At 44.3% G+C, this 21,420-nt stretch overlaps 1 protein-coding gene across 1 annotated transcript in view; it reads left to right on the forward strand.

Moving 5' to 3' along the window:
• Positions 1-21,420, forward strand: part of LOC127572111 (ephrin type-B receptor 1-like) — a 507,089-nt gene that overhangs the window by 316,342 nt on the left and 169,327 nt on the right. The window contains 1 exon segment of the mRNA XM_052018998.1: positions 10,879-11,214. Coding sequence (XP_051874958.1) covers positions 10,879-11,214 — 336 coding nt within the window.

Consider the following 21,420-nt stretch of genomic DNA (forward strand, 5'->3'; position numbering starts at 1 on the left):
AGTTTGTTCTCCTTTATTCATTTTTCAGGAGCTGGGCATTGTTGGCAAGGCCATCATTTGTTGCCCATCCCTCATTGCCCATTGAACTGGGTGGCGTGCCAAGGTATTTTGCAGGACATTGTTGTGGGTCTGGCCAGACTGGGTAAGAACAGAGACTTCCTCCTCACCGGACAGCAGAGAACCAGTTTTTACAACAATAGTTCTACGGCTATTGTTACTGAGACCAGCTGCTTCAGTTTATTAACTCAAATGTTCTCACCAGTTTGGAAATTGTGCAGTGAAATTTTAACAACATTTGTTAGCCCACCTTTAACACATTAAGGTGCAGAGAAAGGAATATGAGATCTTATTGGCACAGTCCTCCTGCCCAGAGTCAATGCCCTTGGCCCTCTATCACCAGTAATACAAAGAAAAAATGCTGGAAATACATAGTTGGTTAAGTAGCATCTGTCGAAAGAGGAACAGTTAATGTTTGGGGTCTGGGACCCTTCAATTAAAACGAGAAAAAGCAGGTTAGTTTCAGGTAGCAAGGTGGAGGGAGGGATGGGTAGAACAAAGGGAATATCTCTGATAGTGTGAGACCAGATGACTTAATGTGGCATTTAGGTAGCAGTTAAAATCAGATTAAACTTCTTTGTCTGTGAAATCTGTTGCGAGTACTGAGGATGTGTGACAGGCTCAGCAGGGAAGACTATACTACTGTCAGTACCTTTCTGGTCTGGGTCAGAGGGCCAATCTCACTAGCCCAGAACAGCCCTGGACTCCAACAGCAAGGTCTGAGTGGTTGAAGGGCACCAAAGACTGCCAAAATATTCGATAACCAACAAAGGCCTGACCCCGGGCTCTGACAGTTTTTGAAACTTTGAGGGGTTTTCAATAGATTTTGAAATATGTCTGACATTAAAAAGTCATTTAAAATTATTAACATTGAAATAAATATAAAAAATAAAAAGCTATTAAACATTCATTTTTCTCAAAAATATTAACTTTCAAGAACTAATATTTAAAAACAGTAAAATAAAGTAACTTCCCCCCCCCCCCCCCATTGCCCCAGAATCCCCACTGGGGTTATTGGAGCTTCTGATACTGTGCCGATTTTTTTTTAATTAATTTTTTTTAAGATTTTATTTACAGCGTGGTGACAGGCCCTTCTGGCCCTACAAGTCCGCGCCGCCCATTTTAAACCCAAATTAACCTACCCGTATGTCTTTGCAATGTGGGAGGAAACTGGAGCACCCGGAGGAAACCCACGCAGACACGGGAGAACGTACAAACTCCTTACAGACAGCGACGGGAATCGAACCCTGATCGCTGGCGCTGTAATAGCGTCGTGCTAACCGCTACGCTACCGTGCCATTGAAGGAACAGACTGAGGTAGAATTTAATGTTGATTAAATAGCTATACACTGGTAGTTCCATTCAACATTGATTGAGATGGATGTGTGTGGGATGGACTGTCATTCAATGAACATGGGGATCTGGGGCTAGTAAGGAAGACCCTTAACTGGAAGTGAAAGTGATTGGGTCAACATTCCCGTGAGACAGTGGGCATTGGTCAATAGCTCCTCAAGCCCAGTGATATATACTTGAAAGCTCTCAATAACTGGAGGTGTCTTGCTCTTGGTGTTTCATCAGGAGAAGGTATGGTGACTGGGTGATTGATCATAATCTAAGCTCAGGTATTACACAGGTAGTGGGGCCTAGCTGCCCCCTCACCACCGGCAGCCAGCTCACAGAAACTGCCTCTAGCATACAAATTATCCTTGTAGTTTGCATAATTGCAGCAACTTGCAAATTAATGTGTCCATTCTCTAGAATTATTAAGCAAAGCATAACAACCTTTTGCCAAAATCACTGATTTACCACTTCATCTATCAGACTGACTCAGCATTGAGGACACTAACTGGCTGCTCATCCACGTTATTCCTCCTGCCTGTAATATTAACAGGAAGAGGGAAAGGAGATATTAAAATATATTCAGTATTTTTAAATTCCCTGATGATTACTTTCCCAATATGAGAAAACTCTAAGAGATTAACCTGTAATGTCTGTAAACTAATCCTACTTCTAATTGATCATGGAAGTGAACAGAAGGCCGAAATAAAAATAATCCGTGTCTGTGAACTAATATTTGCCAGAACAATTTATTTTCTTTGAAATGTTGTCATTTTAATAAAGTAAGACATTACCTCAGAATTTCAATATCATCCAACATTGCTGATATTATATCCTGGTTTTCAGTTTTCTAATGAAATCAGACCACTTTTGGAGCCATCAGTTCAATCATTCCCAGCAGTTAACTGCTGACAGATACAAGTGGAAGGAAATAAAGACTTGAAGGACAATCTAGTCCGATAGTGCGTTAGTAATAACTTATTATTATGTAGCACAATTGGCCACATTAGTAAGCCTCTTGGAGTGAGATTGAGTACATTTCAGAAGTATTTCTCTGGTGCAGCTTTTTTTCAACTCTCGGACAATGCTCTTAAAATTTTAGAGGCACAAGGTTAGGCTCCCAATATTGTGGACAGGAAGCCACTTCTGGCTGGAAGTAAGAAACGAGCTGCTGGAAGAATCCACCTGATCAGCGGATCAGGCGGCATCTGTGAAAGGAAATAGAGGGTTGACGTTTTGGGTCAAGACCCTTCATCAGGACTAGAAGATTAGAGGCAAGATAGCCAGTATAATGGAGGTTGTTTGGAAAGAAGGGTGAGTGTGAAAGAGAAAGGGATGGAGAGGGAACAAGTTACCTGAGATTGGAAAATTCAATGTTCATGCCATTGGATTGTCGAATGGAAGAACACGGTCAATAATTTCAGGAGAGGAGAAAGATGAGACTCCCTTCACCTGTACCTGAAACTGATGTTAGGCTCCCTGTACCTGCAAATAAATACATCCCTGCAACACTTCGTCAAATGTGAGAGTGTGCTATTTCTGTGAGCTCTGTCAGACTGTTGCACCACTATAGAGCTAGTTTTTGTGAAGAGATCTGTGATGCTTTGTGATCATGGGCCTGTTGAATTACTGTAACAGCTGAATTTGTTTCCACATGAGCGGTTGAGCAATAGTGTAACAGGAAATTGGGCTCATTCCTCCTTCCCCAATTTGTAGGCAGCTGTAGGTTGCCAAACATCATATAAAGTGAATGATAATTCAGTACAAGGGTCGTGAGTCTGGAATGCTCTTCCTCAAGGGGTAGCGGAAGCAGAGTCTTTGAATACATTCAACACAGGGATATATTCTTGATAAGTAAGGGGTAATCAATAATTGGTTTGTTCTTGTCACATGTACCGAGATACAGTGAAAAACTTTGTTTCTCATACCATCCATACAGATCAATATAAATATATTAAGGTAGTACAAGGGAAAAGCAATAACAGAATGCAGAATATAGTGTTACTGTTATAGAGAAAGTGTTGTGCAGGCAGACAAAGTGCAAGAGCCACGACAAGGTAGATTGTGAAGTCAAGAGCTCATCTTTATCATACAAGAGGTCCATTCAAGAGTCTTGTAACAGTGGGATAGAAGCTGTCCTTGAGCCTGCTGTTGTGTGTGTTCAAGCTTTTGTATCTTCTGCTCGATGGAGTGAGGAGAAGAGAGAATGTCCGGGATGTGAAACGTTACAAGAGGAATGCAGAGTTGAGGTCACAGTCAGATCAGCCATGATCTTACTGAATGGCAGGGCAAGCCTGAGAGACCAAGTGGCTTACTCCTCCTCCTGTATAAACCGATGATCAAGGCTGGGGACTTCTGCCAGCAGCTTCCTGACTTAAGCCCTCAATGAGAACACCTCATCTTCAGTTTTACCGACTCTTCTGGTTACGTCTCACTGTAGCCAGATTCATTACTCTCACCACAGGTTCACACCGAATTTTGCCAAGCTTGACTGCGGCCAGGTCAGGCCTTCCCTGGTCTCCTGCCAGACCCCTGTTGTTGCAGGGAAGACTTGCCTCCATCTAGGGAGGGAAAGCGCAGTTGCAGGGCTCACGCCTGAGGTTTAGGTGAGGTTACTTTGAGAAAGGATGAACTGGAGAAGGGCAACTAAAAACTAGAGCGCATAGGTTTCAGGTGAGAGGGGAAAGATTTAAAAGGGACCTGAGGGGTAACTTCTTCACACAGAGGATGGTCAGTATATGGAACGAGCTGCCAGAGGAAGTGGTTGAGGCAGATACAATAATAACATTCAAAAGCCACTTGGATAAGTACATGGATAGGAAAGGTTTAGAGGGATATGGATCGAAAGTGGTCACCATGGTCAGCATGGATGAGTTGGGCCAAAGGGCCTCTTCCCATGACTCTGTGACTGTATGGAGAGGTTTAAGGATAAGTATGGCAAGAAGTGGAATCCCACCTTCATTCACTGATTCCTGAGATTAACTGCCCTCCCACCTTCTGCACTACCAGTGTAAGCACCAAGCACTTCTACACTGCAGCAATAGTAACACAAGACACTGCTTCACAGCCCCAGAGTCCTGGGTTCAGTCCTGACTCTGGTGCTGTCTATGCAGAGTTTCCACATTCTCCCTGTGACCTCAAGAGTTTCCTCTGGGTGCTCTGGTTTCCTCCCACATCCCAAGGACATGAGGGTTGTTTGCTTTATTGACCGTTGCAAATTGCCTCTAGTGTGCAGGTGAGTGGTAGAATCTGGGAGGAGTTGATGGGGATGCGGAGAGAATACAAAAAAATGGGATTAGTGTAAGTGGTTGGGTTGGTAAGGACTCAGTGGGCTGAAGGGCCTGTTTCTGCACTGTATCTCTTTATGATGTGAAGTCGCCCACTCATAACTCAGTAAATGGAATATGACCATGAGTGTGGACATATTTAACAGGGGACAAGGGGTATTTTTAGCTACTAAATGTTGGTAAAATGTAATGCAAAGTTTAAATGAGTGTAGATTTATAGATTAGAAGCAAGACTTGAATAATGGTGTTTGAAGGGTTATGGGTAGCTTTAAAATATGTGTCATTTAATGTGTTGGGGGAGGTTCTTAATCACCACTCTCAGCGAGGAGAAATTTTCAAATTCTCAGAGCTGAGACAAGTCCGCATCTGCTATCTGGTGCAAGCACAGGAGGAAGAGGAGGAGCAGGAGCCTGCTACCGCCAGGAGATAGGCTAGCCCGATAAATTGTAACAAGGTTGTGTTCCTCATGGTTCACTTGTCTCCAGGCCTCACCCTGGCCAGCTGGGTTTGTCAGACCTCAGTAAACCCCACAGCTAAAGGGAAAGGAAGAGAACTTTGAGAAAAAGGTGGCCAAGATAACATCAGTGCCCACGGTGTGGTTGGGATGGGGTAGGGGTGGGGGTATGTGTGGAAATACTTGGCTCTGTGCGGTCCATCAAAATCAAGTTGGACATGGGCCTGGCACTTAAAGATTTAGTAACACACAGGATCAGAGGCATCAGACCTTAAACCCTTGCTTCCATGCAGAGTACGCAAAGGAATATGGCAGGAACTTTGGGAACTGGGATAAGTCTGGAGGCTCACAAAGGATAGGGGCCCAGTTGTGAGGGATTGGGTTCCTAAATTGGGACCTAGGGGATGAAGGTTGTTGTGGATGGGTCGTTGGTTGATGAGGTTGGATACTAAGTGTGCGTGGGTCAAGAGATCAGTAACCATGAGCATTGTCTGAGGCTTTCGAGCATTTATTTTCTCTGTTTAATCTCAGGAAGGCAGCATTTATTTCCCAACTCTGATTGCCCCTGAGAAGGTATTGGTGAGCTGCCTTTTGAACCGTTGCAATCCTTTTGGTGAAAGTTCTCCCAAAGTGCTGTTGGAGAGGCATTTCTAGACCCGCTGATGATGAAGGATCAGCGATATATTTCCAAGTCAGATAGTGGGTGACTTGTTGGGAAGTGTGCAGGAGCTGGGGATTCCCATGCTCCTGCTGACTTTGTGGTAGATGTCAGTGTTGGGAGGCACAATTCCATATCATGATCCACAGCATCTATATGTACTCGGCACTGTGCTGATACCTTCCTTGCTTAACAAAGCTACCCACGTACTATCCCCTTTCTCCTGAGGTACAGGAGCCTGAAGACCCACACTTAATGATTCAGGAGCAGCATCTTCCCCTCCACCATCATATTTCTGAATGGTCCATGAACCCATGAACACTACCTCATTATTCCTTTTTTTTGCACTATTTATTTATTTTGTAATTTATAGTAATATTTATGTCTTTGCACTGTACTGTGAAAGGCACTGGGTTGGTACCAGTATCTTCTCCTGTGTTAGTCACTCTGGTCTTGTCCCATCAAGTCTTGTGAACATTCAGCTTGGCTGAGGGGAATTGCCAGAAGTTAAACCATATTCTGAATTGTTATTGGTAGAGATTGAAAAAGAATATGTTCAAAATTATGTGGCAGCTACCGCTGTGGTTTGAAGTGAGCTGCATGGTGGAAGCTTGCTGCTTCTGTGTAGGGTACAACAGTTTATCACTCACAATGCCACATGTCTTGAGAGTGGAACTCGGCCTAAAGCACTCAGAATTTTGCTGAGGATCATGGGGTGGTCTGGGGTGAAGTGTGGTATAGGAGTCTACAACATTGGGGGTCTGAGGGTTGGTTAGATTTGAAGTCTGCAGATTGGACTGAGGTAGATATTGGAAGAGGTCAGATGTTCAACTGGGATGTTGGTGGTGGGTGAGCTCTGACAGAGACACATGCAGGAGAATGTCCCTAGTGATGAGTATAAGGAAAGTACCAACAGCATCATTTACGTATATTCAGCAAGGCAGACACATGAGCAGTGATCCAGGAAAGGTTAACTCCATAAACCAATGCCACTGTAGGCCTTAATCTTCCATTTCAGGCCTGCTTCAGTGTGAGTGGCCAGCACCTTACATGGGCTTCAGTTGCATAGACAAATTTGTGTAAATGATAGCAAAATGTGGATTGTCTCTCTCTGTCTCACACACACACACACACACACACACACACACACACACACACACACACACACACACACACACACACACACACACACACACACACACACACACACACACACACACACACACACACACACACACACACCAGAGCCATTGAAGCAGCCGGGTTTTAGATAAATTCAGCTCATGAAGCCACCCACCACTAATTCTCATCCCAGAACTCTGAGCACCTTGTCTTTAATCATCAGTGGATCATCAGTTGAAAGTGAGCTGTCTTTGACCACCTGTACAGGCTGGTGTATCTCAAGTCAAGTCGAGTTTATTGTCATGTGCACAAGTACAGTGAGGTACAGGTACAATAGAAAACCCGCTTGCAGCAGCATCACAGGCATATAGGTTCAAACAGCAAACAAAACATAAATTATTCAAGATAGTGAAAAGAAAAAAGACTGCAACAAGAAATTAGTACAAAAAAGCCCACAAAGAGACAAGTCCATAGTAGTGCAAGAGGTGATCTGAAGTACAAGTGGACAAACTTGCACTCGAGATGCTTGCGTTGTCAAAGTTTTCAAGAAGGGTTACTTAAGGACTGGGAGTAATTGTTGCCATTCTCATGACTGTCTATTCAGCATCTCATGCAAAGCTTTTTGTGATTAAAGAGGCTTTTGTACCTCCTGATATCCATGGTGCAATAGCAACAAGTTGGGTTCCTGTGGAAGTCGTTCCTGAAGAGGTATGCTGCTGAGATACAGAGCCAGTCACCGAGTGTTAGCTCTGGTCTGTGAGTCACACAGAGAAAAGTACATGCTGAGATGTCAGAACCAGGTCTGATTCTCAGAGGCCTGAACACCTTCAAGTTTCAGGATCTTACATTTTAGCCTGTCTTCCTGGTTCTGTTCCTCGTTTCCACAAAACGTTCTTGTGCCACTGGTGCAGGGAAGATCTTGACCCTGTACGTGCCAATGAGTATATTTCCTCTGCAGCTTATCTGGTGAACTCTTGAGCGGTTCTTTAGGAATGAATGTATTTGCAGTTTTACCAAAGGCAATAAACTAACAGATCACCACAAATGTAGAAAGTAAAGTCACTGAACGTAACCAGAGTCATTCTGTCCCCAGATTGGCTAGAGTATCCATTGCATAGGATTACCAACAGAAGATTGGCCGTTTGACTGAACCAGTCCATGTGGATTTATGTGTCAATGGAGCCTCTCCCCACCTTATTAAGATACCCTCTCATCTCTTCTGCTCTCATCTATTTAACCAGATTCCTTTAAATTAATCTGTGTCATTCAAGTCTGTTATTCTGGGTTCTAGTCTGTTGCCCTCTCTCACGTAATAGCTCCTGTGTTGCTTCCTGTAGAGTCACATGATTGGATGCGAGGAACCATCTGCCCACCGTGACAGATTGCCATAACATGGCACCGCTCCACAGCATCCTCACTGCAAGAGACGTATCTGGGTTAGGACAGTGTTGATAAATCACTCAGGCTTTACTCTTGTGGTCTATGATGTCATCTCAGTCCATTGGTGTGTGAAATTACACATGGAGTACCAGTGGACCCTGTGGGCTTCTGTCTGGGTTAATCTTGTGCTCTAATGGATGTTTCAACCTGCTTAAAAATCCTAACTAAACACTTCTACTGAAGTAGTGAAGTCAGCAATGCTGATCGGTGCAGTAACCTACTTTCCCACAGCATCTTTGTTTGTCTGCCCACCCCAACCATCTGTTGTCTGCCTGTCTATCATCCACCTCCCATGTTTCTATCTTTCTCTCTGCGTATTGTCTGTCTAAAATCCCATCAACCTTTCCATCTTTCCATCCATCTATTGATCTTCCTATCCATCTGCATATTCCTCTCTATGTATTGCATATCTATTGATCTTTGATTCTCTCAGTCCCTCTATTAACCTGTTTCATTTGACATTTGCATCCATTATTCTACCTGTCTGTCCATCTTTTTATCAAACTATTGATCTCTCTGACTGACATAGATTGCCTGATTCTACATTTTAATTTGTTTAATACATCTCAATCTCCAACTATCTCCATTTTCCCACCTATCGCTCACTTTCTCCCAGACTTTGTATCTTTTGTTTTCCCCCTCTGCCTGTTATTACTTTTCTTGCTACTTTACCACTGTGTGACTATTTTACCTTCGGTCTGTCCAGTTCGGCATCTCTCTGTGTACAGGTCCCAACCACAACTCAGCTGTAGTGCAGAAGTCCAGTGCCACAGAGTTAACCTTGCTTGTAGTCAAGCTTGTAATACCGTTAGACCACTGAAAAAATTACGGAGCTGCTCAGAGAGTTCTGTTCTTACAATGCACAGTAGACCTAGCAAAACTGGTTGTCACGTTACCAACCCCTTCATAATCATCAGCAAGGTTATGGGAGTGCTGTGTTGTGGCATTTTCTGACCAATGCTACATGCAGCTTCATAGAGACCTTTCATCTCCAGACTCTAATACCTGGCTCAAGCATGGATGTGAACTGAATTTCAGAGATAAGGTGAGAGCACTCCCACCATTAACATCCAGGGGGTCTCTAATGAACAGAAAATCAACTGGACCAGTTGCATAAATACTGTGGCTACAAGGGCCAGTCAGACACTGGGTATCCTATGGTGAGTGACTCACCTCCCAGCACCCCAAAGTCCTTTCCACCACCTACAAAGGACAACTCAGGAGTAAGGTGGAACACTTTCCACTTGCCTGGATGAGTGCAGCTCCAACAATACTTATGAAGCTTGAAACCATCCAGGACAAAGCAGCCCACTCCATCGCACCTCTTTCACTACCCCAAATGTCCTTTCTCTCCACTACCAGTGCGCCGTGCTGCTTTGTGTACTATTTACGAAATACACTGCATTTATTCAGCCAGGCTATTCCAACAGCATCTCCCAAACCCACGATCTCTGCCACCAAGAAGGACTTGGACAGCAGGCGCAGGGAACACCACCAACTGCAGGTATCCCCCCCCCCGCCACCCAGCCTTGGAAATTCTTTTATCATCTCTGAAACTCCCCACCAAACAATTCTGTGGAAGTACCTTCACCAAAAGGATTGTAACCACTCAACACCACATTTTTAAGCACAATGAGAATAACCAATAAATCAGCCTTGCCAGTGATGCCCACATCCCAAAGAAAGAACTGGGTATTGATTGATCATAGTGCAGGGCTGAACAAAATGGAGATGGAATTAGTAGAGCCATTTTGGCTTTTAGTTCTCATCTGATGCAGAGGTAAGGCAGAAGGACTGGAGAGTCACTGGCACTGTACCACCACAATCCTCAGAGATGGCAAAGTAAATTGTTATGGTGGTTACAACTGTGCATTTATTAATTGATATGCATCGACCACAAAAGCAAAAAGGTCATGCTAGAAATTTGTAGATCCCTGGTGAAGTTTGATCTGGCATACTGCAGGCACCACACTTTCAGGAATATTGTAAAGGCCTTGAAAAGGATATAGTCGAGGTTTAACAGGTGTTAACAGCATTGAGGGTCTTCCATTATGATGAAGGTTCTAGTCTATTCCTGGTGGAATAGAAACAAAGCGCTGACAGAATAGATGTTTGTAAAATGATGAAAGGTTTTGCTTAAGTAAATTTAAGAAAAAGCCCAGTCCCATTATTGTGTCCCATTAACGAGAGGTGATTATTCATGATCATTTACAACAGATCTGGAGTGGAGATAAGAAGAAATATTTTCTCTCGAAGATTTATAAGGATCTGAAATGCTGTGCCTGAAGAAGCTATTTTACAAAGTGTCTGGGCAGGCCTTAGCAGAATTCGCAGGATTACAAAGAGCCAGGATATAACATTAATCACACTAACTCATGCCTCGTGGCCCAAATGACTACTTCATTTGTTGTAATATTTTTCCATAAGACCTCCGAATGTAAACCGTATTTATGCTGTGTGCTGCCCGCTTTCTGTTTGTCTTTGGGGCGAACCCTTCAAACCACTCTGTTGTCTGTTTGCAGGTGTTCCCTCGGGCCCACGGAATGTGATCTCCAGCGTGAACGAGACCTCCATCATCCTGGAATGGCACCCACCGCGTGACGTTGGTGGACGTGACGACGTCATGTACAACATCGTTTGCAAGAAGTGCCACAACAACCGCAAGTTGTGCACCCGGTGCGACGAGAATGTGGAGTTTGTGCCCAGGCAGTACGGTCTGACCGAAACCAGAGTCTTCATCAGCAGCCTCTGGGCACACACGCCATACACCTTCGAGATTCAGGCTGTCAACGGAGTCTCGGGCAAGAGTATGTTTTCACCACAGCACGTGTCAGTCAATGTGACCACCAATCAGGCTGGTAAGTGACCAACAGACCCTACCCTTGGCTCCATGATGTTTATTTTGGTTTGTTCACAGGTTGTGGGTGTTGTTGGCTGGGCCTGTACATTCCTAATTGGTAAATTATATTGGTAAATTAGCTTATTATTGTCACATGTACCTCGGCACATTGAAAAACCTTGTTTTGCATACCATCCATGCAGATCACTTCATCACATCAGTATATTGAGGTAGTATAAGGGAAAACAATAACAGAATGCAGCATAAAGTCTTACAGTTAAAGAGAAAGTGCAGTGCAGGTAGGCAATAAGGCGCAAGGCCATAGCAAGGTAATTGTGAGGTCAAAAGTTCATCCCATCGTACTAGGGGACTGTTCAATAGTCTTATAACAGCAGGATAGAAGCTGTCCTTGAGCCTGGTAATTGACCCATGAACTGAGTGGCTTACTGGATTTGAAAGCAATTATGTGTCAACCACATTGCTGGGGCTGGAGTCACATATCGGCTAATGGTCCTATTAGGACCATTAGTGAACGGACAGGTTTTTACAACAAGCCAGTTGTTTCATGGTCACCATTACTGAGAGCAGTTTGTTTTTATTTCAAATTGACTCTATTACTTTTATTGAAAATTTTCAGTGTCTTTAGATCAATGGTCCAGTAACTTAACCATATATCTCATGCCAAATTATCACCATTGATCCCTTTTCACTATTCCTCAATTTTTATCAACCCTCCTTCGCCATCAAGGACATATGTGTCAACACTGCTAATGTGTTGGACACACCACTCTGCACATTACTTAACACTCTACACAATGGGCCAGTCAACATCTTGCCTAGTGCTTTGTTTAAGACCCTACTCATGATATTACTCTGCTCAACACCTCACCCAGTGCAAACTGTTTCTCTATGCTGCCAGTCCTGTAACCACCAGAAGCTTTATCTTATATGCAGAAGAGTAGCTGTCCTTTGCTGATGTAAGTTTTTTTTGGAGTAATTTATTGAAAATCTGATTTTGGAGTAATTTCTTTCCTCAAGCTAAATTTTACTTTTGCCCCTAAATCTTCTTTGCCCTCCAGATTCAGCCTGTGAACAGAGTAGGGAAGAACATCAGTTTCCGAAACTTCATTGAACTGAGAAGTTTTTGATCTGAGTATTCAAACATAGGACTTAGGAACAGGAATAAGCTGTTGGGTCCCTCAACCTCAGCTTCTGATCCCTACCTACATTGCACTACCTTGCTTATCAAGGATCCATCTCTCTCTGTCTTAAAAATATTCAAAGACACCACTTCTACCACCCTTTGAGGAAGAGAGTTCCACAACTCACAATCCTCTCAGAGAAAAAACGTTGCCTCATCCTGCTTTCAGTGGGTGAGCCCTGTTTTAAACAGTGACCCTCGTTCTAGATTCTCCCTCAAGAGGAACTTCCTCTCTGTATCCACATTGTCAAGAGCCCTCAGAATCTTATGCATCAATCAGGTTGCCCCTCATTCTTCTGGATGTAAGTCAGGCTTCCCTCACACAACAGTCTGACCATTACAGTGTCTACTGGTAATGAAGAGGAAAATTAGGCAGTGCACTATTACACCCATGCTGAAGCAGAACTCCATTGCGGTCTATACCATAATCCTGGACCAATGGGTCAGGATCCAGACACTTCCAACATCAGTAATTTGCTTTGGGTTTCATCCTTTCATCTACTGATGTACAGCAGAATCCTGTTTCCCACATCCTATCTCACTTCAAGCCCCATTTCCCCCCACCGATGACCTGTACTGGTTTCTGGATGCAATGACTCTGTCATAAAATAGTCATCCATTTGTTCAAATTTTGCCCCTCTATATCTCTGTTACCTCCTCCAGAACACTAAGGAATTTGTTTACTGAATATTTTGATCTACTCAATCCTGATTTTTTTTCACAAATTCATCTGTCATAGGTTCATACAGCATGGAAACAGGCCCTTTGACCCACTGAGTCCACAGTGATCACCAACCACTAATTTACACTAATCCTACACTATCTCATTTTATTCTTCCCAGATTCCCATAAACTCCCCCCATATCCTACCACCCACCTACACACCAGGGGCAATTTGCAATGCCCAATTAACCTATTGTTGTGCACATCTTTGGGATGTGGGAGGAAACCGTAACACATGGGAAAAAAAACAGCTTGGTCACAGGGGGAATATGCAAACTCTACAGCAACTGCACTCAAGGTCAGGATTGAACCTGGGTCGTCCAAGCTGAGAGGCAGCAGCTCTACTAGCTTTGCCACTGTGCTGATGTTTAAGTGACTTCAGATCTGTTAGGCATTGGTTCTGGGATTCCCTCCTGCACCCTCTGCACCTCTCTCCATTTTTAATTCAGTCCTCAAAACCTTTTTATTTAATCAAGCTTTTGGTTACCTATTCTAGAATCTCATTGTATTTTGTCAGCTATCTCTCCTTGGGCAGCACAGTAGTTAGTACTGGTGCCTCACAGCTCCAGTAACCCGAGTTTGATCCTGACCATGGTAGCTGTCTGTGTGGAGCTTGCACTTTCTCCGTGACTGCGTGGGCTTCCCCCAGTTGCTCCAGTTTCCTCCCACATCCCATAGATGTGCATTTACTGTAATTTGCCTCTTATTGTGGGTAAGTGTCTAAAAGAATCAAAGGGGCATGTGACAGAGATAAGTCACAGGGTTACATGGAAATAAGAGTGGGAATGCGACTGATGGGATTGTTTTGCTGGGAGCTGGCATGGACCCAAAGGGCTAAATGATCTCCTTATGTGTCATAGTAAGTAAGTTAACATAGGAGTCCTTAGGATGTTTTACCATCATTAAGGTGCTATAAACTCACAGCTTAGAACCAGAACAAAGTAACCAAAGGAAAGGCACTCCATGCTTAAATTGCACATCCCCCAATGTGTGAAGAATTTTCAGAGCATTAGAAGTGCTGTTTTAATGATTGTGTTCTGTAGAATAATCTTTGAGCTTGTGTTTTTGTTTGACAGAGGTTCTATTTATTTCAAATGGCATACTGCAAGGGTAGGGGATAAGTGTGATTTACCACACATTGCACAAGCCTAATAAACCTCATCTGACCCCAAAACCCAGCCAATTTATTGCCTAACTCACGCAAGCACCTAATGAATGTGTAGAGGTGTGTGCGGAGATGTAGTATGGTGGAATTTTTGTCAACTGATTGTTACTGGGAAAAGAAAGGTTGTTTCCTTAATGAGTAGGATTTCTTGTTTCTGACTCCACTTGACGCAATATCCCTCTGTAAATGAGCAAGTGCATGTTCACACCACTGATTGAGCACTGGGAGTCAAGTACAGAGGTGAGACAATTGAAATTGGATTCTGAGATCTCAGCACAGCTCGTTGGTGTTATATGGTGATGGCAGTTGAACTAGAAGTGTTATTGGATTAGGGGGTGTTTCTATCAACACTCCTTTCTCAAGTTAACAAGGAGGACGAATTCAGCTTTTGAGAATGTCCACTCACTGTTGATTAGCATCAAGTGTTCATCAGTTTGATGTCACAGTCCTTGTGGAGATAATGAAGCCTGGCTTTCAACACCAGTCCTCTGCAGCATGTCAGGGTGGGCAGTGAGGATCCCTGGTGATATCAGCTGGCAGTTTGGGTTGTGTTAAATGCCCAATAGCCAGGAGCTGAATCTTGGGGGTAGGAGACTCAAGGGAGAGAGATTATTGGGAGAGGGAAAGGAGCCACAGGCAGAAGAAAACCAAGGTGGTCATTCAGCCGATCAGGTCCCTTATAGGATCGGCCTGGAAGCCGTTGGAGCAGCGGGTCGCTAACAGGTAGGGGCTGAGTATTTAAAACAGAGTATTGACTGATTGATTAAAGGAGTGAGTACTTGAGATAATTGGAAGGGACAAATATAAGGAGGGGTAACTGAAGAGGAGCGGCCAGTGAGGAGTGACCGGTGTGTGAGTGGCTCAGGGTAGGAGTGGAGCTTTGAGGCTTTGGCTGGAGAGGCTTCGGCTGGAGAGGTTTCGGCAAGCAGAGGCTGAGGAAGAGCTTGCTCCCAGAAAGGTAAGGCCGGTAAGTTCCTTTAATTTAATTGACTTAGGAGTAGGTAATGAAGGCAGCAGTTAGGGCAGTCATGTGCTCTGTATGCAGTATGTGGGAAGTCAGGGACAGCACCCTGATGACTACACCTGTAAAAGGTGCATCCAGCTGCAGCTCCTGACAAACCGAGTTAGGGAAATGGAGCAGGAGCTGAATGAACTTCGGATCATTTGTGAGGCAGAGGCAGACATAGACAGGAGTTTCAGGGAGATAGTCACCCCTAAAAGCCATGAGGCAGGTCGCTGGGTGACTGTCAGGAAAGGGAAGGGGTATAGACAGAAAGAGCAGAGCACCCCTGTGGCTGTTCCTATCAACAATAAGTATACCGTTTTGGATACTGCTGGTGGGTCGACCTACCAGAGACAAGTTGTAGTGGTCGCGTCTCTGGCACCGAGACTGGATCCTCGGCTCAGAAAGGAAGGAGGGAAAAGAGGAGAGCAGTAGTGACAGGGGATTCGATAGTTAGGGGGACTGATAGGAGGTTCTTTGGGAGAGATTAAGAATCCCGGATGGTCTGTTGCCTCCCTGGTGCCAGGGTCTGCGATATCTTGGATCACGTTCTCGATATTCTCAGGAGGGAGGGTGAGCAGCCAGATGTCGTGGTCCATGTAGGGACCAATGACATGGATAGGAAGGAGGAGGAGGTCCTGCAAAGAGAGTTTAGAGAATTAGGTGCAAAGTTGAAGGACAGGACCTCCAAGGTTGTAGTCTGAGGACTGCTACCCTTGCCACATGCTAGTGAAGCTAGAAATAGGAGGATCATGCAGCTAAATACATGGCTAAGGAGATGGTGCAGGAGGGAGGACTTCATGTCTCTGGACAATTGGGCTTTGTTCCAGGGAAGGTGGGACCTGTTCCGACGGGACAGTTTGCACCTGAACTGGAGGGGAACTAACATTCTTGCAGGTAGGTTTGCTAGTGCTGCTCCGGGGGTTTAAATTAGATTTGCAGGGGGAGGGGAACCAGAGTGTTAGAGAAGAAAGTGAGGTGGAGGAGGAAAAAGGTCATGCGAGGACTGCAGGTATAGACAGAAATCAGAGGTTTGCACTTGATAGAAATGTTCTCAGGTGCATCTATTTCAATGCAAGGAGTATTGTAGGTAAGGCAGATGATCTCAGGGTATGGATTAGCACTTGGGGTTACGACATTATTGCTATTAGTGAGACTTGGTTGCAGGAGGGGCAGGACTGGCAGCTTAATGTTCTGGGGTTCCGTTGTTTCAGACGTGATAGAGGGGGTGGGATGAAAGGGGGAGGAGTGGAGTTACTAGTCAGGGAAAATATCACAGCTGTGTGTAGACAGGACAGCCCAGAGGGCTCATCTACAGAGGCCATATGGGTGGAGCTGAGGAACAGGAGAGGTGTGGCCACTCGAATAGGGTTGTATTATAGACTGCCCAATAGTCAGAAAGAATTGGAGGAACAAATCTGTAGTGAGATAGCAGACCGATGTAAGAAACAGAAAGTTGTAATAGTAGGGGATTTTAACTTTCCACATTTTGACTGGGACTCCCACACTGTGAAAGGGCTGGATGGCTTGGAATTTGTCAAATGTGTTCAGGAAATTTTTCTAAATCAATATATAGAGGTACCAACGAGAGAGAATGCAATACTTGATCTCCTATTAGGGAACCAGACAGGTCAGGTGACAGAAGTATGTGTAGGTGAGCATTTTGGGTCCAGTGACCATAATGTCATTAGTTTCGAGTTAAGTATGGATAAGGATAGGTCTGGTCCTCGAGTTGATGTTCTAAATTGGAGAAAGGCCAATTTTGTGGAATGAGAAAGGATCGAGAAAGAGTGGATTGGGATAAGTTGTTTTCTGGCAAGGATGTGTTCAGTAAGTGGAAGGCCTTCAAAGGCGAAATTTTGAGAGTGCAGAGTTTGCATGTTCCTGCCACAATTAAAGGCAAAGTTAACAAGCATAGGGAACCTTGGTTTTCAAGGGATATTGGTGATCTGGTTAAGAAAAAGAGAGAGGTGTATAGCAGGTATAAGCAACTAGGAACAAATGAGGTACTTGAAGAGTATAGAAAATCTAAGAAAATACTAAAAAAGGAAATCAGGAAGGCAAAATGAAGACATGAGGTTGCTTTGGCAGATAATGTGAAGATAAACCCGAAGGGTTTCTACAAGTATATGAAGAGTAAAAGGATAGTAAGGGACAAAATTGGTCCCCTAGAAGATCAGAGTGGTCACCTATGTGTGGAGCCTCAGGAGACAGGGGAGATCTTAGTCAGTTTTTTTGCATCAGTATTTACTCAGGAAACTGGCATAGTGTATATGGAAGGAAGGGAAACAAGCAGTAGTGTCATGGAACTTATAGAGATTAAAGAGGAGGAGGTGCTTGCTGCCTTACAGGGAATAAAAGTAGATAAATCCCCTGGGCCTGACAAGATATTTCCTCAGACATTGAGAGAGACTAGTGTAGAAATTGCAGGGGCCCTGGCAGATATATTTAAAATGTCTTCAGCCAAGGGTGCAGTGCCGGAGCACTGGAGGGTAGCTCATGTTGTTCCGTCGTTTAAAAAAGCATCTAAAAGTAAACCAGCTAATTACAGGCCGGTGAGCCTGACATCAGTAGTAGGTAAGTTATTGGAAGGTGTTCTGAGAGATCGGATATACAAGTATTTGAACAGCCAAGGGCTGATTAAGGATAGTCAGCATGGCTTTGTGCGTGGTAGATCATGTTTAACGAATCTTGTAGAGTTTTTCGAGGAGGTTACCAAGAAAGTAGATGAAAGAAAGGCTGTGGATGTTGTCTACATAGAAACATAGAAACATAGGAAAACTACAGCACAATTCAGGCCCTTCGGCCCACAAAGCTGTGCCGAACATGTCCCTACCCTAGAAATTACTAGGCTAACCCATAGCCCTCTATTTTTCTCAGCTGCATGTACCTATCCAACAGTCTCTTAAAAGACCCTGTCATATCCACCTCCACCACTGTTGTCGGCAGCCCATTCCACGCACTCACCACTCTCTGAGTAATACCCCTGACATCTCCTCTATACCTGCTCCCCAGCACCTTAAACCTATGTCCTCTTGTGGCAACCATTTCAGCCCTGGGGAAAAGCCTCTGACTATCTACCCGATCAATACCTCTCATCATCTTATCACGTCCCCCCTCATCCTCCGTGGCTCCAAGGAGACAAGGCCAAGTTCCCTCAACCTACTTTCATAAGGCATGTTCCGCATTCCAGGCAGCATCCTTGTAAATCTCCTCTGCACTCTTTCTATGGCTTCCACATCCTTCCTGTAGTGAGGCGACCAGAACTGAGCACAGTGCTCCAAGTGGGGTCTGACCAGGGACCTATATAGCTGCAACAAGACCTCTCGGCTCCTAAATTCAATTCCCCGATTGATGAAGGACAATAACCATATGCCTTCTTAACCACAGAGTCAACCTGCGCAGCCGCATGGACTTTAGTAAGACCTTTGACAAGGTCCCACATGGGAGGTTAGTTCAGAAGGTTCAGACGCTAGGTTTCCATGGAAAGGTTGTAAACTGGATTCTAAATTGGCTGCATGGGAGAAGACAGAGAGTGGTAGTGGATGATTGTTTCTCAGACTGGAGGCCTGTGACTCGTGGTGTGCCTCAGAGATCTGTGCTGGAGCCATTGTTGTTTGTTGTCTATATCAATGATCTAGATGATAATGTGGTAAATTGGAGCAGCAAGTTTGCTGATGACACTAAGATTGGAGGTGTAGTGAACAGCGAGGAAGGCTTTCAAAGCTTGCAGAGGGATCTGAACCAACTGGAAAAATAGGCCAGAAAATGGCAGATGGAATTTAATGCAGACAAGTGTGAGGTGTTGCATTTGGAAGGACAAATCAAGGTAGGACATACACAGTAAATGGTAGGGCACTAAGGAGTGTGGAGGAACAAAGGGATCTGGGAGCTCAGATACATAATTCCCTGAAAGTGGCGTCACAGGTAGACAGGGTTATAAAAAAGGCTTTTGGCATCCTGGCATTCATAAATCAAAGTATTGAGTATAGGATTTGGAATGTTATGGTGAGGTTGTATAAGTCATCGGTGAGGCCAAATTTGGAGTATTTTGTGCAGTTCTGGTCACCTAACTATAGGAAGGATATCAGTAAGATTGAAAGAGTGCAGAGGAGATTTACTAGACTGTTGTCGGGTCTTCAGGAGTTGAGTTACAGGGAACGATTGAACAGGTTAGGATTTTATTCCTTGGAGCGCAGAAGAATGAGGGGAGATTTGATAGAGGTTTACAAAATTATGAGGGGTATAGACAGAGTTAATGCGAGTACCACCTAGATTAGGAGAGATAAGTATGAGAGGACATGGCTTTAGGGTGAAAGGGGAAAGGTTTAGGGGGAACATTAGGGGGAACTTCTTCACTCAAAGAGTTTGTAGGAGTGTGGAACGGGCTGCCATCTGATGTAGTGAATGTGGGCTCACTCTTAAGTTTTAAGAATAAATTGGATAGGTACATGGACGGGAGAGGTCTGGAGAGTTATGGACTGGGTGCAGGTAAATGGGACTAGCAGAATAAATTTTGGTATAGAATAGAAGGGCCAAATGGCTTGTTTTCTGTGCTGTAGTGTTCTATGGTTCTATGGTTCTAGATCCATGCTAGATCTTGTCAATCCCAATCCTCTCACTTCCCTGTAGCCCTGCAAGTTATCAAGTCATACAGCACCCACAGCCCCTTCGGCTCACCGAGTCCATGCCAACCATCAACCATCCTGTTACACTAATTCTACCCTGATCCCATTTCATTCTCCCCATCTCCCCCAAGATTTTACTTCATACTTATATACTTATTTACACTGGTTGATTAACTGACCAATCTGCATGTCTTTGGCACCTGGAGGAAACCCATGCTGTCACAGGGGGAACGTACAAACTCCACACAGACAGGACTGGAGGTTAGGATAGAACCCAGGTTGCTGGAACTGTGAGGCAGTGGCTCTACTAGCTGCACCACTGTGCTGCCCTTACTTCTCTCTCAGATCAGTTGCTCTTTGGTTCTTTTTCCAGTTAGTTACACTAAGGGGTAATTAAGAACATTCAAGGAACCTACCAGCACATCTTTGGGATGCGGGCAGAAACCACAGCACTCAGACGAAACCCACTGGGAGGACGTGCAAACTTCACACAGACAGCACCCAGGGTTGGGATCGAACCCTGGAACTGTAAGGCAGTAGCACCAGCTGTCGCACCTGGCCATAGTCGACAGTCAAGATCACTCTGGTGTCCGAGTAGCAAGAAGAAGCCCAGAACTTTACCTTTTAATGAGGCCACCATCTGTTTATGGCTGACACTAAAACTTGCAGGAGATCAGGCAGGTCTGGCCACAAATGCCAGGTAAACTCAGCAGGGAGCAGCTGACTGCAGTTTTAACTGGCGGTCAGACTGTTAAAATTAGATATTGGGTTGCTCGCACGTTATTCACAAATGTAGCTGTTTGTGAAACAGTATGGTTCCAAATGTCATATGACAGGGTAGATGTTGAGATGTTTTCAGTAGTGGAGCAGTCTCAATCAAGGAGTCATAGTTTCAAAATTAAGGGTTGGTCATTTAAAATATAGAAACAACTTTAGAGGATGGTGAATCTCTGGAATTCTTACTCCAGTGAGTTGCGGAGGCAGGGTGATTGGAAGCACTTAAAGTGGAGTTTAATAATTTTTTGAAAGATCGGGGAATTGATGTTGGACCTGGCACAGAAAAGGTGTTGAGGCCAGCAGTGATCAACCACAATCATGTTGAATAGTGGGGCAGCCTTCAGGGGCCAGGTGGCCTACTCCTGTTCCTATTACCTTGTGTTCAAAAATAGAAAAACTTCAACTCATGCTGAAGTTTTGGTTTAGCGATGACTAACAGTTATGTGTTTGGCCCACTGACTGTGAAGTATGCTTAATTGTTGCAACAGCAAAGACTGGAACAGGATGTCATCTTTAGTTGTGAATTGTGTCCAGGTCTCTGCAGTTCCATTAGTTTCACAGTAAGTGTTGAAGGACACTATTATCCAAATATTCCCCCAGGAGAAGGGAATATATGCCATTTCCCAGGCTGTATTCAAAAGAGTTTTTACAGTTAACGGCATGTAATGTGTTTCAAGCCTCCCTCTCACTTTGGTAGTCTAATGTTTCCCCATGGCTGATATTAATAA

Source organism: Pristis pectinata, chromosome 6 (genome assembly GCF_009764475.1).
Source record: "Pristis pectinata isolate sPriPec2 chromosome 6, sPriPec2.1.pri, whole genome shotgun sequence".
Taxonomy (NCBI): Eukaryota; Metazoa; Chordata; class Chondrichthyes; order Rhinopristiformes; family Pristidae; genus Pristis; species Pristis pectinata.